The sequence below is a fragment of the Thermobia domestica genome, chromosome 16 (genome assembly GCF_964235325.1).
Source record: "Thermobia domestica chromosome 16, izTheDome1.hap1.1, whole genome shotgun sequence".
Classification (NCBI taxonomy): Eukaryota; Metazoa; Arthropoda; class Insecta; order Zygentoma; family Lepismatidae; genus Thermobia; species Thermobia domestica.
The window spans coordinates 71,217,696-71,234,669 of NC_137469.1; the positions used below are offsets into that span (position 1 = coordinate 71,217,696).

General features: G+C 35.3%; 1 protein-coding gene across 3 annotated transcripts in view; it reads right to left on the reverse strand.

Moving 5' to 3' along the window:
- LOC145673146 (myb-related protein A-like) overlaps positions 1-16,974 on the reverse strand; it is a 114,331-nt gene that overhangs the window by 58,528 nt on the left and 38,829 nt on the right. For 2 of the 3 annotated variants that reach the window (XM_081742568.1, XM_081742567.1), the window contains exon 1: positions 15,266-15,384. The exons of the other annotated variant lie outside the window; for it this stretch is intronic. In XM_081742568.1, coding sequence (XP_081598694.1) covers positions 15,266-15,369 — 104 coding nt within the window. In that variant the 5' untranslated portion in view covers positions 15,370-15,384. Of the gene's footprint in view, positions 1-15,265; positions 15,385-16,974 lie in introns of those variants that run through there. 3 annotated transcript variants of the gene reach the window in all.

Below are 16,974 nucleotides of genomic sequence, written 5' to 3' on the forward strand. Positions count from 1 at the left end.
AGATCAAAGTTTTAGCTCTGCACGAGTTGGAGACGTCCAGCAATTTTCAATTTAGTAGGACAAATACATGATGAGATATTCAAAATAACGTAAACAATCGAAGAAACGCAAAATGGCGCCAGCCCCTGTGTCGCCATAGGATGTAAAAATTAATTGTGGTTTTGAAGTGCCCTGATATAGGATAAACATCCATGAAAAAATAGGATTTTTTGGAGATGGTCGAGCGGCTTGATCACTTAGAATGGATTGACTCATTACTATTATTCAATTTATTTCACTCGTCTCCCTGCTGAACACTTAACCCAATTCTATAAAGTATTTTTCAATCTGAATTTGCAATTCGATTATAGTTATAACTAATGTTCGAAAAAAATCTTCTGACCTAGGCGCCAGTTCTGAAAACCAAGCGTCATAATAGTACAAATTTGATCTGATACATGACCTACATGTTTTGGCCGTAAATTAGCAGTTCCAGACTCGTATTTTCCGGTCGGCACCTAGAACAAAGCGAACTTCTCGAGCCCTGGTTGTAACTTTAATATTACATTTTGTTAGTGCACAAGTGACAAAAAGTCATTCTACTCATACATATTCATAGTGCAGATGTAATATAGCACACAAAACAACTGCAGTCGTATTGCAGAACTAGAGAAACGACTATTTATATCAGGCTGTAAATTGCAGATAAAACAGTATATTCAATGATATTAGGGAGGAGAAAGAAACTCGCTGTACGTACACAATAAGCAAAACAACATTTTTTTTCCCCTTCTGTTCCTTGGATATTCGATGAGTTTCGAAGTGCTAAGTAGCATCTTTGTTTTCGTGTCGTGTCTTAGTCTACAGAGCAGGTTTTGATTTAAAATAGCATTTTTTAAAGAATTGTATGTTTCTAGTCTCTTCTCGACTTTGGAAATGCACATCTCGTCTCGTTTGCAACACTTACTAAGGGGGGAGGGAGAAGGGTTTGATAGTTGTCTTCTTTCACACTCCAGATTTCCGACACTATTAAGGGCCGATCTCCAAGGAAAAAGGGAGGATAATTAGAAGTCATATTTTCGTTCTTCAAGAACTCCCAAACTATTTGGCGCAGAACCTTAAAATCTTGTATGAATACTCCCTATGTATATTAAGGTAAGGATGCGACGGAATTTTAAGAAACGTGAATCCTAAAGGAGGAAACGGGGAATTAGCGTGTAACTCAATGAAATCAAATTTCCACTAGCACGTATTTTGAAACCAATAAAAACGTCTATATCTTTCAATATTTTCCATAATCCTTAATCTTCCCGTGCAAGGAACACGAATTCTTCTAGTAATTTTACGACATACCAAAATATAACAGTACCAAATATTTAAGTGCCAAGATTCAGTTACATAATAACCCTTATATGATTTAATGTAGTATCAGTTCCAATTCCAGCGAGAACGGAATTTTCAATGCTAATCCTGCATCGTCAGGGAATTAAGGAGCCAGCAGAATACAGTGAACTCTAGAACGCCAGAAAATGCGATACGACCATATACGAATTAACTAGTAGTCTTCCGGCCGATCATAGCTCTGTATAGGCTATTAAGTCAGGAAGCTTATCGCCGACGAATGCTGGTCTAACGAAGCATCTAAGCCTCTAATAGGTATACTATAGTCTCGTGTTCAGGAGATGCCATATCTAGTTTTTCTCAAGTCACAAATCTCAGAATTTCGACATTACTGCCTCTGTTGACTTAAGAGTTTAAGAGCTCTGTTGATTTGGGTGAATCAATACCATTGTGAATTCTTAACTATTATATTTCTCACCGACAAGTTGTAGCTTTTCTCTTGATACAGTAAGTAACCCTCCTCTCTGGTCTAGTGACTAGCAAGTGCAAGCCCCGGGTTCAATTCCTGTAGGACCCTTGATATCTGAACGCATTACAATGAATTAGATTTCACCTTAAACTAAACCCACGTCTCGTACAGCCACGGTGCTGAAAGAGACGCTGAACTCCAATCAAACCACAAACAAGCAATATATATATATATATATATATATATATATATATATATATATATATATATATATATATATATATATGTGTGTGTGTGTGTGTGTGTGTGTCATGTTCAAAAATATAGAACAAGAGGTATCGAGCATGCGGCGAACGGAATAAATTTCAATTACCGTAAAATGTTCTTTATTGGTCATCCTAGGTTCTATGCAAAATGTTCAAATTTAAAAAAAAAAAAAAAAAAACTTACGGAATAATAATGGGATATCATCATGGTTTCAAAACTATGTAACTGAAGTAAACAGATAGTAAAGTTTTAGAGTACAAAAAGGCAACCCTGACAAATGGGGTGGAGAGCTTGATTTTTTAAAAAATGTTTTCTCCGTTCAATTGTGATTTTTTCGAGTTCGAAATTCGCGCCGAACCCCACGTGGTGCGCGATCATACATAAGTTCAACTCTCCCAGTAATAAATTGTTTAAGATTTTTTATGCAAAATAAATCGGAAAAGAAACCAATTTTATCCCTGTAACTATCAACATCAATATTACAACACATATCAATCACCGACTGTAGTGACTGATCACCAGTATTTCCAACTTCAACGATAAGTCTCTGTATTTAGTGCTTTTGTCACATTTATCAGCTACAAAGTAATTTGTCTGAGGGCATCTTCTCATGACATCTTCGATGGCTCTACCTAGAGATGGTCAATCTAACAGATATGTTACGTCCTAGCTGCAGGATACGACGGAATATAGCGTATCTGATGTCTGACTTAGCTCACTATATTTTATTTTATTTTATTTATTTATTATTATTATTTTACTTAGGTGGACAATTCTATTGTCGGTCTCTTCTTGAGTGTAAAAGAAGAATGATTACCCATGAAGATAAACTATGTCCATTGGTATTCTCTGTTCTTGTTCCCAGATCATTATCTTACAAACATCTCCCAATTATCAGATATTCTTACGTCCTTTCTTCCCTCTATTTTTTTTCTCCAGTCGCCTATTCGCTTAGAATGAAATTATTGGTGTCGTATGTGAACCCTCTTCATAAGAAATCTTCCCTTGGCTATCTTGCATGGCGGGAATAATCGACGAATACAGACCGTGGGAGCAGGGGGATAAAAGCAAAAGCAACCAGAAGGGGAAGGGAGAGTCATAAGGCAGTGTCCGTGTCCGGTAGCTCCGGATGTTGTCCAATCAGGGCGTCTAACCTTAAGAATAATACCTTTTTTTTTTTCTTTCTTTCTCAATGTCGTCCGCGAAGACAATGTTTGTCTAAGTTTTAACTGCGTGGTAGTTGCTTAATGCTTTCAGGTTTCTTTCAAGCACCTGCGTTCAAACATCTGCACAGATAGTAATTAGCATTAAAAAAGTACAAAAGAGTCCGAAGTTAGTCAACTAAATTTTGAAGTTGTATTAAGTAATGCTACATAAGATTCTGGCTAGCTGTCAATTACAAGAAAGGTAAAATAGTACTTTTCTGATACAACTGAAATTAAATGAAGTCATTAGTTTATTGTCCCCCGTTATACGCTGCAGGCTGAAGTTGAGGACAAATAAATAAAGTATCTTGGAATTGGGATGGTGGGGGGATGGAAAAACCATAGAAAACTTACGAATACAAGGTTGTCCACCAATTCCATGTCCTAGGATCGAACCAGGGGCCCCCTGTACCAAAGATGAGCACTTGACCAGAGCCATCGTTCTACCTATTAATGCAATTAAACACATCTGCGACTATTGATTTAGTTATAGATAAGTTTAGTCATAAAATAAATTCCCTGGCACGAAGCCGACCAGTCACCAATTTTAAACTGTCGGGTGTGTGGTCAAGCTATTCCCGTCACCACTGTTGCTATTTTCTTAACCACAGAACCCTAACTTTCTCATAGTTAACTTTCCATATGTTCTCACGACGCTGACTGCATGACTGTTCACACCATCTAGTTTTCTTCAATGGCCACACATTTAGGTAATGCCAAGACACGAATTTGTTTGATATTGGTGGTCTCACAAAAACCGACACACTACTTGAATCATACTTTTATAAAAAGCACTTTATTAAAAAAAAAAAAAAAAACTGGAACATAATGTTTTCAAATGTGTTCTGACGAGTGTTTTCTGTACACAACATTAATACTGAATGGACTTGTATCTATCGAAAGAATATTAGAGAATTTTAACACAGCCCATGGGCTACTTTCACCTGGGTAAGCAAAGTTGGTAAATTAGACAATTTATCAACATGCCCCCCCCCCCAAAAAAAAAAAGACAGTAAATTTTGTCCATTGAGATAATCAGATGTTTTGGGCAAAGTGATTATACAGGATTCTAAAGGAAACCGGAAATTTTGAATCTATGATGAACAACACTGTAATGCTGGCATTTGTCCCTAATGTTGGCATCAAGAATGCTTTTTCATGAGATGGAGTATTGAAGTGGCGTGAAACGTACGTTCGCTGGAAAGAGTGTTATTTCATGTAGCGGTGATAATCCATGTCCTTCGTGATCCCTAAACTCAAGGGAAACACCTCAACAGCCAAGTGCGGTACACGTTCTGCCGCCATCACTTAAAAAAGACCAGCATTGCTCGAGACATGATACGTCGAGCATTCCCACGATTTCTATACAACGAAATGAAACACATCTTTCCGATATCCTCTTCAGGAAGTAAATTGTTAAGTTATGCATTTCCATCATTAAATGCATTTCCTCCTGCGTTTACTCGTACATTTTATGACAACTCAAAGTTCCAGTCTACCTGCGCCACCTTGTATCATGAACGGCATCTATGCAAACTTTCCTTACACAATATGAGTAGCTCTGTGAACTGTCAGAACTACCTTGGAAAGACAAGCATCTCCTTTATGTTGTTACAATTCACACTACTTCACAAATATACACTGGGTTGCCAGAGATTGGAAATACAATTTTACTGTTAACCAAAGTTAAACAGGGTGTCCACCCAATTTGGAAAAAAAAATCCCTGACTTTCCATGACCAAAGTTCCCGATTTCCCTGACCACTGAATATTTTAAGGATACAGAAAAAGAAACCCCAGTCTCCACCTTTGCAATAGCTGGCTTTGTTCTTTCTCCACTTCTATTTCTTTCTTTTTTCAATTTTAACTAAGAGAAGTAGAATTAAATTACTAGCAGATTAAATCAGTAGAATTAATAGAAGCTAATTAATTTAATCTGGTATTTTTAATCATTCGACGTTATACAACAAATATTGAAAGAACCTTAGAACAAGTACTCTCTCAATCTCACAACCTACATTCTCACTACTACCTATTCTTAAATTAACAATGCATGTACTGCGATATTCTACACACGATACACTTTTAATAATGAGCTGGATCTAAAAGCAAAAATGCCAGGACGTAGTTAGATGTGTAACCCTAGAAAATTAGTTTCAACAACTATTTCAGAGAACACTGTCTTCCTCAATATCATCAATGGGAACACCATTTTTCGCATCCAGTAATCCAGTGACAGTAAAGAAAGTAACACTCACTATTTCATAATTCAATAATTGAACAATGGATCTAATCGATTTTCCCCCTGACTGTCCCTGACCAATCTGACATTTCCCTGACTTTCCTTGATACATCTTTACTTCCCTGGCTTTCATGGATTTTCCAGAATAAGGACATCCTCTTAAAAGAATCGTTGATTTTTTGGGGGGGTATATTTTGGGCGTATTACTACAGTTAACTATGCATTTTAGATAAAAATTAATATTGTGCCACAATAAAAGCATTCAAAACAGAAGAAAACTCACTATTCATTTTTAAACATATTCCATTCTTTTCCCATTTGAGTGATCTTAAATTTTTTAGGAAAGGTGTTAAACATTTAAACTCTTTTAATACAGAACATAGTCCCAGATTATGCTAACAATGAAGCTCGCACAGGTATAATAAAAATTTAATGATCGAGTCATTTGGGGAACACATGTATACATTTATTTATATAAAGAATAAAATAACTAATTTTTCTGTGTAATATTGCGGCTAGTAAAAGTATAGCAAACCTTCTGCTGGCAGTCATATTTGGCTCCCAACTTAGAACGCGATTTCCATTAGAATCACGCTAGTAAGTTTTATAAGAGTGTAGTATTAGTAACGGTCGTCACTCCAACACGATAACCCTTTAACGAAAGTTAATTTTGAATTTCTTGCAATAGACAGCTAAGCAATCAGTAAACATTTTCAGGGGTATCTGTAACTTTAACGGTGTCTATATAGGTATTCCATCTATTCATCAATGTACGTGTCGCGTAACGCTAATATGCAAACATGAAAACATTTAAGTTAAGGATTATGTAACATCTAGACGAAAATATTAGACATTCTTAATGCTTATTATAAATGCTTCTGTAAATGTTTCTGAACAACTGTTTTATTTATTTTTATTTTTTTTATTTTTTTATTTATTTATTTATTTATTTATTTTTTTTTTACAGGATGAGGTTGTTAGCCTCAACCAAACCCCATAACTGGAGGACCACTCCTTGTCTGTCCGCGACTGCTTATTCAATATATTCGCAGCTAACCTCTATATCTAGAGGCCTTCTCCTCAATCCGCAACCTGTGAACGCGCCATGCTGTGGTGACAGGAACCCACATTGCACGGTACCGAACACGACCGCATTACACCTTACGGAACACATTACACGAACCATTATTAACTGGAAGACCAATTGGAAAACGACCATTAGGAAGACCCAGGTGCAGATGGGAGGACAATATTTAAGATGGATCTCGCAGAAATAGGAATACAAAGTAGAAACTGGATCCAGTTTGATAAGAACAGAAGTCAATAGAGCGCTTTTGTGAACGCGACATGAACTCCGGGTTCCATAGGCCATACAGTGAGTTAGTTATTACAAATGCAAGTCCATTTATTCATATATGTCGTTTCGTGTGATCCTCTTTATTGTCTTTAGCAGATTATTTTAATTACTTAACATTTTTAAAAGTATATTTAAAAAAAAAAAAACAAGTTGGGTCAAAATTTTCGCTTCCTTTCGAAATTTTTCTCTATAGTGTCATGAACTGAAACTCCAAAGTTAGATCTATGATAATCAATGTCAATATATTTACTATAACTAGTGAAAATGTTTTACTCATCCACATAGAATGTCTGAAACCCAACTACTGTATTTTGCGCATGATATGTATACCTTATCTCTTACAAAATTTTCTAATGCCATAAGCCTAAAAGCAAAATCATAGCGAAAAATTTACACAGACTTATGTAAGGCCATTGAATTCTTTAATCATATCAAAAAAGAAAATAATCAGATAAACGGAAATTTGTTTAGTTCTAAAACAGTCACGAGTAAGATATACGAAAACAAAAAACAACAAAATTTGCACGAGGAAAGCAGGCAGTTTGAAATAATAAGGAAATATATGATATGAAATAAGAGAAGAAAAATCCTTGAACCCATTACCAAGGAGCTGGAGATCGGTCCCTTTGTAAGAAGAAAAGTACAATGTAAAAGGAAGAGAAAACTGAAATGAAAAATAGCATGGTAACTAAAATAGAAAAAAAAAATTACGAAAAGAAAGGACTACTGGCATCAAAGAAGGTTATATTGAAGAATGTATGAATTAGAAATACGGACACTATGACAAATAGAAGAAAATACACGTGACCGATATCTTACCCAGGAAGCATATAAGAATGGAAACACTTTGGCCTCGATATAGGAAAGAAAAAAATAACATTACTATAAATCGAGTTCTCCATTCTGAATGAACTAACACTGCTGGAAGGCCATGTTAAAGGAAAACCAATAGTATTTTGACAATATTAAAAAAGGATGATTATACCAACAGATGGAATACTCAATCATTCCATGTTTGCCATCAATCATCAGTTCAGAGGAAACAAGGTATGTACAGAACAGATTCAACTCAAGCTACTAACACGTTTTATAATATAACTGAAAAAAAAAAATAGGTACAAAGAAGAAACATATATGCCAATCGATAGATGTCACTGAGCTAAACAAAATATGGATAAGTATAAATCCTTGATGTATAGTTTTCGATTTTTTTAAATACCTAAAATTGATACTACACGATAATCATATCACCTATTAAGATGAAACTGGAGCTCCTTAGTAGCTAAGTGGTTAGCATACGCGCCTTTGGCGCGCGAGACCCGGGTTCGATTACCGGCGGGAACTCATGTGGTTCGGATTTCACGTTAATCGGTAGATCCACATCTCATACAGCCTCACTGCTGAACGGAACGTTAAACTAAAAATCAACTCAACTCAAGATGAAATTGATACCAAAGTGTACCATCATCAAAGATTTCATTATGATGGTAGCAATACGAAAGTACGCAATATGTTTGATGAGATTTAGTACAAAATTATAATTAACTCTTGAACTCAAATTATTCTTAGCCATATTATTGTCCAAAGATGAGACATAAACCGATGGCATCGTGCAGAACAAAATGAGACGCTTGAAGAAATTTCCTACGCAGCTTTCGAGAAATTCTAAGTTTTATGGCGCTAAAAGTTATCTCGTTTGTTATCGATAATAAATGATAGTTTCCTTCCAACAGTGACACACACATCCATAACACTGATTCACATATTACTTGTAATACATGCTCAATACCTGATCCGAAACGCATTCATCTATAAGCAACTATTGTGTCTTTCTCACATGTCAGTATCATAATCAGTAACCATGTACTACATATGTGACAGGTTTACGTTCTACTACGTGATGACGACCCACTACCGTTTAACTCATCAATATTAATACATGATTAATTAAGCTAAGTACCTAGGTAATTTCCACTTCGATTACTTACATAAATGAGAACTTGGATAGGTCTCTTATGATAACAGCTGCTGTATTATTGTTAAGCAGAACCATCTATATATGCTTGACACTACACGCCTAACGAATTCTGCCAACTGATTCTACTTCTCGCATTTATAACCGAAACAAGCTTCTTTCAATATTGCTCCATCTGTTACAACGGACCTCCTTGCAAGAAAGCAAATTTGGCGCCTTCGAAGTCAGGACACATGTTGGGAAACTTATTACAACAATACTTATAAAATAAGACAGAGGGCTTCCTTAAGAAATTAGAAGAAATCGTTATTCCCCCTGTCGCTTTTGGCACACGGTTCAACGAATGTGCAACAAATGGTCGGCACACGTCTTCAATACCCGTAACTGATAATTCGGCGCGTGCCTTTTTAGTGGCAACGTCTCAAGATGTCCCAACTTCTTAAGGATGTGATGCATGAGAGCGCTTGCGTGACAGATAAAAAGGTAGTAGTGACCACCTGTGGTTCCATTTCTTTTGTCTTTACGAATTGGGCCAGCGCTATATTCGATAATGACTATTGAAAATCATCAATAGCTTCGAAGATAGATAATCAATTATAATAAACTTCGATCGTTCATGAAACACAGCTAATGCCAAATATAATGAATATAGTGTTTGCAAATTTATTAACAACTTCCAGTCACTTCCCCCGAATTTCTTACCCCCTGAAGACTACTATCAACCCTCAACAGATGATACTTTTGCTGATTTCTCCCCCTTAGTTCGCTATGCTTCGCTAGTAGAGCACACAAATGCAGCGGCACTCATATGTCGCACGCGGTCATCATGTATAGAATAACAGCTGTCGCTTATGGGAGAGAACCCACACTTTCCCAATTACTCCTATCGATCTGCTAGTTCGGAGCACGTGCCTGTGTAATCGAAGTCTCACAGTTAATCTATCATGAAAGAGAAGGGTACATACTACTGTACACCTGATAACGAATGGATATCTGAAAAGTAACTAATTTAAGCTATACTTCAATAAACACTCTTCAAAATAAGAATAGCACCTTTTCATTTTACATTACATACAATAATACTTTAATATGAGGAGGAGCATTTATTAGGCACCACACTCACTATTCTTTACGATTTTCAGCAGTACTCTGCATAAGTTTCTAGTATCTAACGAAGTATATTTACCGGAAATAATTCATATTGGTGAAATATACCCTATCTTCAACAAATATTTATGATCACTTTATACACTTAGGTGACAACTGTAAACTGCATCTCGTAGACATTATTTAATACAATATTAATCTGTAACTACAACTAACAACAGAGAAATAGATTATTCATTGAATTTTGAATTTTTCTTTCTTTAGCGTAAGAAAAGTGTGAGAAGGGATTGAGGAACATTTCAAAGTACCGTGTGAAGTTTTCGATGTAATTTCAACACTTTGAGATAAATCTAGATAATGAAACTATCATAAGCTTCACCAATCGTATCAATAGATGAGTGTCAGCAGATGAGTCTGAAAGTTAGAAATGTCATTCCTGCAATGCTTGAAACTTGTAATTATTTTGATCATTCTCAAGTAACAGCTGCAGAGCAGTATTACGTCATTCCGTAATGCTTTTATTATACTTTTGATTGCTTTAATATATGATTAAGCTAACCGAATGATTTCCGATTCTCAGAAACAATACCACATTAAGACGGAAAAAAATAAAAAATAACAAACAAAATTATGGCGAACATATTACTCAATGATGATTTCGAATTGGATTAACCAACCTGCTGATTTTACTGTGTAAGATACATGTTTCCTTTTCGATAGATCACATACATTCTCAATGGCGCCAATTCTAAACTTCAAGTTTATGTCTACTGAACAGTGCTGGTGCGCACATTTATGTTCTTGGAATGTTGATTAAAATTTATTCCTCTAGTTCTTCATTGACAATGCAATTGTAGTATTATCAAGTATAAAATATGGAACATGTTTTCTTGATTCTGATAAACTAGCAGATTTGGAGTTTACTGCTACTTTTCATCACCGAGGCTCTACGGAACGTAGACTTCCAGCTTAACATATGATCCGAACCATGAGTTCTCACCGGGAATTGAACACGGGTTTCCCGCGCCGAAGATGCGTATGGTAATCACATAGCTAATAGCCAAGAGGAGTTCTGATTTCTTGTTTATAATATATATAAGCTGACATTTTTTATATCTTAGCCTTAATGAAAAAAAAAAAAGCTATAAAATATCAAGTCTAGGAATTTTACTGTATACAACTAGTACTGTTGCGAGAAATTCCGTTATTCTTTTTAATCTACACGGAACCCTTACATACCGGTATGTCATTTATACAATACAAAGGAATGTACATGTCAATATATTCTATCTTACTTGAACATATTTTACTTGCCAAATGGTATATCCGAGTCTTTACTTAATAACTTCAATAGCTTTGCTAAATAAACAACTGCCTGAGAAGTATCTGCAAATTTGCACTACGCGCAAGCATTTATGTGTCATTCGTATGAAACCTACTTTCTACTATATTTATATAGTATTGGTGTATCTAGGAAGCTACTGCTAGGCAGTCTATTTGTTTTATTTAACGACAGTTTGAATTTCGCAGTTTTATTAATAAAATCATGTTTTCTTAATGACGCATATGTTACATATTCTTATTCCTATAGTGCTCTTTTTGGATGCAAAGAACCGTATGATGTGTGAATTCCGAAATCTCGTTCGACTATTTTCGTACAGCACGGTTCGACATTGGACTGGTGGAAATGGACACCAAGTCACCTGATCTCAAACACATGGATTTCGCTATACGGGGCATTTCGAGACCTGATGCTATGTTTTGAAGATAAGATATGCAGTCCTATTCGCAGATAGTTCGAAAAATTGTTAAACTCTCCAAATATATTATTTGCATCGTACAAGTTTATTATATTCTCTCAAAATAATACTAACAAATTCTATGCAGATGTGTGTGTTGTATTTGTTGATACATCCACTTCTCGATATAACAATAACATTTCAAGATAAACTTATGTCCTATTAATGGTTACTAAGCGCACACTATCACCTTATTTGCTATAGTTGTTATTGTTAAAAGTAACTTACTTTAATTCAGGAGACTGTGTCCACATACAATAAAAGCCTACCTAGATTGCATACATATCCGACCGTACACTAACATATGCTAATAACATATGCTCCTCAAATGAACTTCTTGTTAACGCAATAGCTACTTGGAAGATTGATACTGAACTACCGCACTTATCAGTAATGGAATGATCTAGAATTCGCACGCTGTGGATATTTAATTCGTTTCGTGAAAAAATACAATAAAAGAAGGAAAGTCATCACAATTCAATGCTCCACAAAGGAAAGTCCCTCTACGCCTGAAAGATAGACAACCCAAATGGCACCAATGGTGTGGGTGAGCTGGAGGGAGAAAGCACAAGCATCTGCCGTGAAACATTTCCTAGCGCACGGATTCAAAGGTCTAAATGGCTATTCAACACCAAGAATGGTTTGATTCAACGTAATGTGTGTCACTCTTTTTTCATAAGGATGGGAGTAAAAGAGGAAAACATTTCACACATTTATTCCAACGATTGCGTCACCATCATTCAAGATCCTTTGAAACAATACTACAGTAAATTTAACTTCGAAAATTAAACATCACAAATCAAAGCAATTAGTCGGCATCATATTTAATCATTAATTCTACAACAAAACACTGAGCACAAACAATTTGCTGAGCAAAACAATATATTCACATAAAAAAAAACTACATACGTGTTACAGTTTCGCCAACTAACACTTTGGCTTCATCAGACACTATCCATGCTGAGCTTCTAGCAGCGATGGGCTATAACACACTCTACTAAGTAATATGTGGTAGATGCATCGACTGGAGTCTATACGGGAGATCCCTACTTTTCACTTTCAAGTAGTTTCGGAATCATCAGAAGCGAAAATTCTGTATCCCACACGGAACATAATTCCAAACTAGAGATTCTGCATCGGGAAGAAAAATAAAAATATTTAGAGGCGGAATCCGAATTCTGAACGTTTTTGCACACGTTTTGACTTTCCCGGCTTGTATTACTTCATTTGTCAGAATTAGAAATTTCGACAGCTATACGTAAAATGTTAAATCATGATTACTAATTACATACCGAAACAGCGAGTTCAATCTGAGTCACGCCAAATTACGTTTGGGGGATATAAATACCACGTGGACTGGTACTCGGTTTCTTCTCACTTATCAGCAATGTGATTTCAGTTTTCTCATCGTCCACTTGAACTTTCGAGCACAAGAGTTCTCTCATCTGATCCAGTGACTAACGTGTATGTGTCTGGTGAACGTTAACACATGTTTGATTCTCAGGACAGTACTAAAATTTGAAAGAATTACGGTGGTTTGAATGGTGTACGTCTTATATAGCGTCGGTGCTGAAAAGGGACCGAAACTTCAATAAAAAAAATGAACAAACGATTACAAAATACAAAAAGTGACAAGATTCTGTCTTTAAATGCCTGTCCAGCTGGCCATCATTACAACTTGTCTATTTGATTAATTTGATTCTGTATCAGGGATTTACGAACATATAAGCTGCATGAAAATTTTAGTCACTAGGGTAAGTTACAGCTAAATACACTTATATAGCTACGATTATTTTCTTCTTAAACAAATAAGAACAAAGGTCATCCGAAAATAAACAGTAGGCTAATGACCAGAAATGCAGCCGCCATACCGAAGGATTGAAACTGAAAATCTAAATAGCATAATTCCACTTGGTATTGTACATGGAAGCGAAAATTACTCGCAGGGATAGACATAGCCTGTGTATTAAAAACAGAACAGTAAGAGTATCAGGAGCAAAATTACACGAACAAAGTAACATTAATGCTACACACAATGAAACTCAATATATACAAGTAATTGGACTGCAATGTCTAAAATGGGAGAATGTGAGACACACGAGGATATACACTGTTTAGTGGAAAAGGCCTTTCTTTATGATATGACAATTATTTAATAAACTGACATATAATATTTAGCGGAGACTTATGTTTAATATTCTTAATTTTAAAAAATGTCCGTTTCGACAGGGCCTTTTTCTTCGACGGCTTAGAATTTTCAACTGCAAATTGATTTACTCCATACTAAGAAATTAAAAGGGATAATTCTGAAATCTACAATTGTAAGTGGAAAATTAGATTCTTCATCTTAGCAGTTCTGGTGATATTGGAAATGTTAATGTTTCAATGGGATATGTGATTGTAGGTTTGAAACAGAAACTTCTCGGCCAGCGAGGAAGACCAAGAAGCCTTGTTGAAACAGTTTTCCAAATTAAGACACTAAGTCATCACTAAACTGACACACTGTTTCCGCGGCGTTGAACCATAAGTTCCTTAACCCATCCAGTGGTTTGATGTTTAGTTTTGTGTAACAAATTCACACTGGTTACATTGTATTAAATTAAACGTTAACACTAACAACAAGCTCCTAAGAAACTTCAATCGAAAACGAACATCTCGATTCGGCGGCAATGATCTTCTTAACGAAGAAACATAAGCTGTTGCAGCAAAGCACATATTTCCTTTATGTTAAATCAGATTATAAAGCACCGCAATCTTTTATCTTGTTTGGATTAAATCTAATCTGTAAATTCGCAGAATGTATCCCTATTTTAACATGAATCTTTTCTGAGCTCGGGAAGGGCTAACTGTTAAAACCTACCAAAATTGAACATTTGATATTATAATATTTATTGAGCATTCACGAATTTGATTCAAGATTTTCTTCCACTCGCTACGATAAAATATGTAGGTTGTTCGCTACCTATCTTATTCACTTCTTTCAAAAGTTAAATCAATACACTATTGTTTCATTAGAAAACCAAAATAATAATATATTTGTTTCGGCGCAGAACAGCAACAAGGACTAAATATGGGATAACATTTCCCAAATATTAACCACTTTTTATTTTGTAATTCTTGGCACAGTCAGACATTCAAGTAGCAAACTCAGCAAGTCACGACATGTTTTCACGCAGCTAAAATAATATCCTTAGAATTTTGCTGGTATCAATTAACGTAGATATTAAAACTACGTATAGATCCCATCAGTACGACATTTTACAATATCCTACCATTTCCGGCACACGTGCACTAAGGGAAACTTCCAGCACCAATGTTCTACATTGTTACACGAACACACGTGTTTCTCATACAATAAAAGATCACCCCATATCAAAGCACTATAAAATCAACCATCTCCATATTTCCCAGCACTTTTTCACTTATTTCAACATATTTTCACTTAAGACATCAAAATTGGAGAAAACACGCAGAAAGAAATCACATCTTAAATCGATGTAAAAAAATCAAAAACTGAGTACTTACACCTCACTATACATCTGTCCTATTCCCACGGTCTCCATTCTATACAAGCTTGCCGGGGGTCTTTTGAACGTCCCGCCTGCCACTACTTTGATGGGAACTGGCATTCTGAACCATGTCGTACTGAGCACTGGGGGAGAAGTGTTGTCATAGCAACCACATATGCAGTGGTGCCTACTTTGGAATAGATTACTACACCAGGTGGTGCATTTGCATTTAACATCCTGCGAGGCGTATAAACGCATTCATATTACGATGAAGTCACATAAAATGGTCCCAACTTCTAGAATTTATAAGCAGTATGTCTCTACTACTGTTAGGAGAAATCAAACAATACAATCTGTTACTTAACAGTGTATGAATAAATAAACTTTTCCAGCAGATTGCGTCAGACTGGAAACGAACGACATTCCTTTTAACGCCATAAAAATTTGTTTTTTTTTTTCTTGGAAACCACGAATGAGAATTTACTCGTATGTCATTTTGTTCAGCTCGATATGATCTATCAATTAATATATGTCCTGCCCTATCTTGGGATAATATTAAACAAAAAGTAAAGAGCTTATTTTTAGGATATATCATTAACTATACTGTATATTGTCGTCTTGCTATCGTCATAACGAAAAGCTTTGTTAGTGTATTCTTCAGTACTAGTTTCATCTTAATAATAAGTGGTATGATTATCGTAGAGCGTTAATTTTTAGCTTTAACAAAAAAATGTATTCCTTGATTTAAAAAAAACGCGCATGAGGATATACTCACGCATATAATTTTATTCAGCGCAATGAGATCTATAGAGTGGTATATCCCTCGTCTTTGGACATTTTTCTTTTTTCGATAACGCTAATAGTGCTCTCGATTTTTTTCGATCATATTCACTACATGTTTTTGCTGCAGAACACTGAGTTTACTATTCCCAGGGTTCCCATTTATTTGGCGAGCAACAATTCCGTGACTTTTACAAGCTTTCTACCACAAATTTTCAATATATATATTGTAAGAAAAGCAACTATATTTTTCCCCAACCAGGGGATTCTTCATCTACTATGTATGTATGACGTGTGTAGAGAATTTTGCAAAACAAACTAATTGTTTTATAAAATATCCCCCACCAAATAGCTGGGTAAGGCAAAACGAGAAATGAGTTATGAAAAGTAAACAATCCATACTTCAAATTTCCTAACTTTTCTAGGTTTTCAAGCTCAGTGAGAACCCTGCTATGTAATTTAATAGGACTACATTACGGTACTAGGTCAACACTTGGTACATATGAAAACATTTGTTTAAATCTTTTTTTATTTCCATAATCACGAAACTGATTTTTGGATAGCTACTAAAGTAACTGAAATTTGTTATAATTCTATGTACGAAATTTGTACAATCTATCAGGGCAAAACATGTGAAAACAACTGGTCAAGTGTTACGAAAATTATAAGCTGACAAACTACACATAAACATACATTTAACCTTTAATTAACTAACAGTCAATCAACTCCGACGTTACCAGACACTATACACTAACTTATAAAATGAATAAATTCCATAACATATTATTGAGAACTTTGAGTTACTTTGAAAACAGCTTCACAGGAAACTTCCTGCAAGGATATGAATGTGCTAAATTGAATATATTTCAAAAAGGTAAACTTTACGGTGAATCATTATATAATCATGATAAATATAAAATTTAAACATTTATATAATCCCAGGAA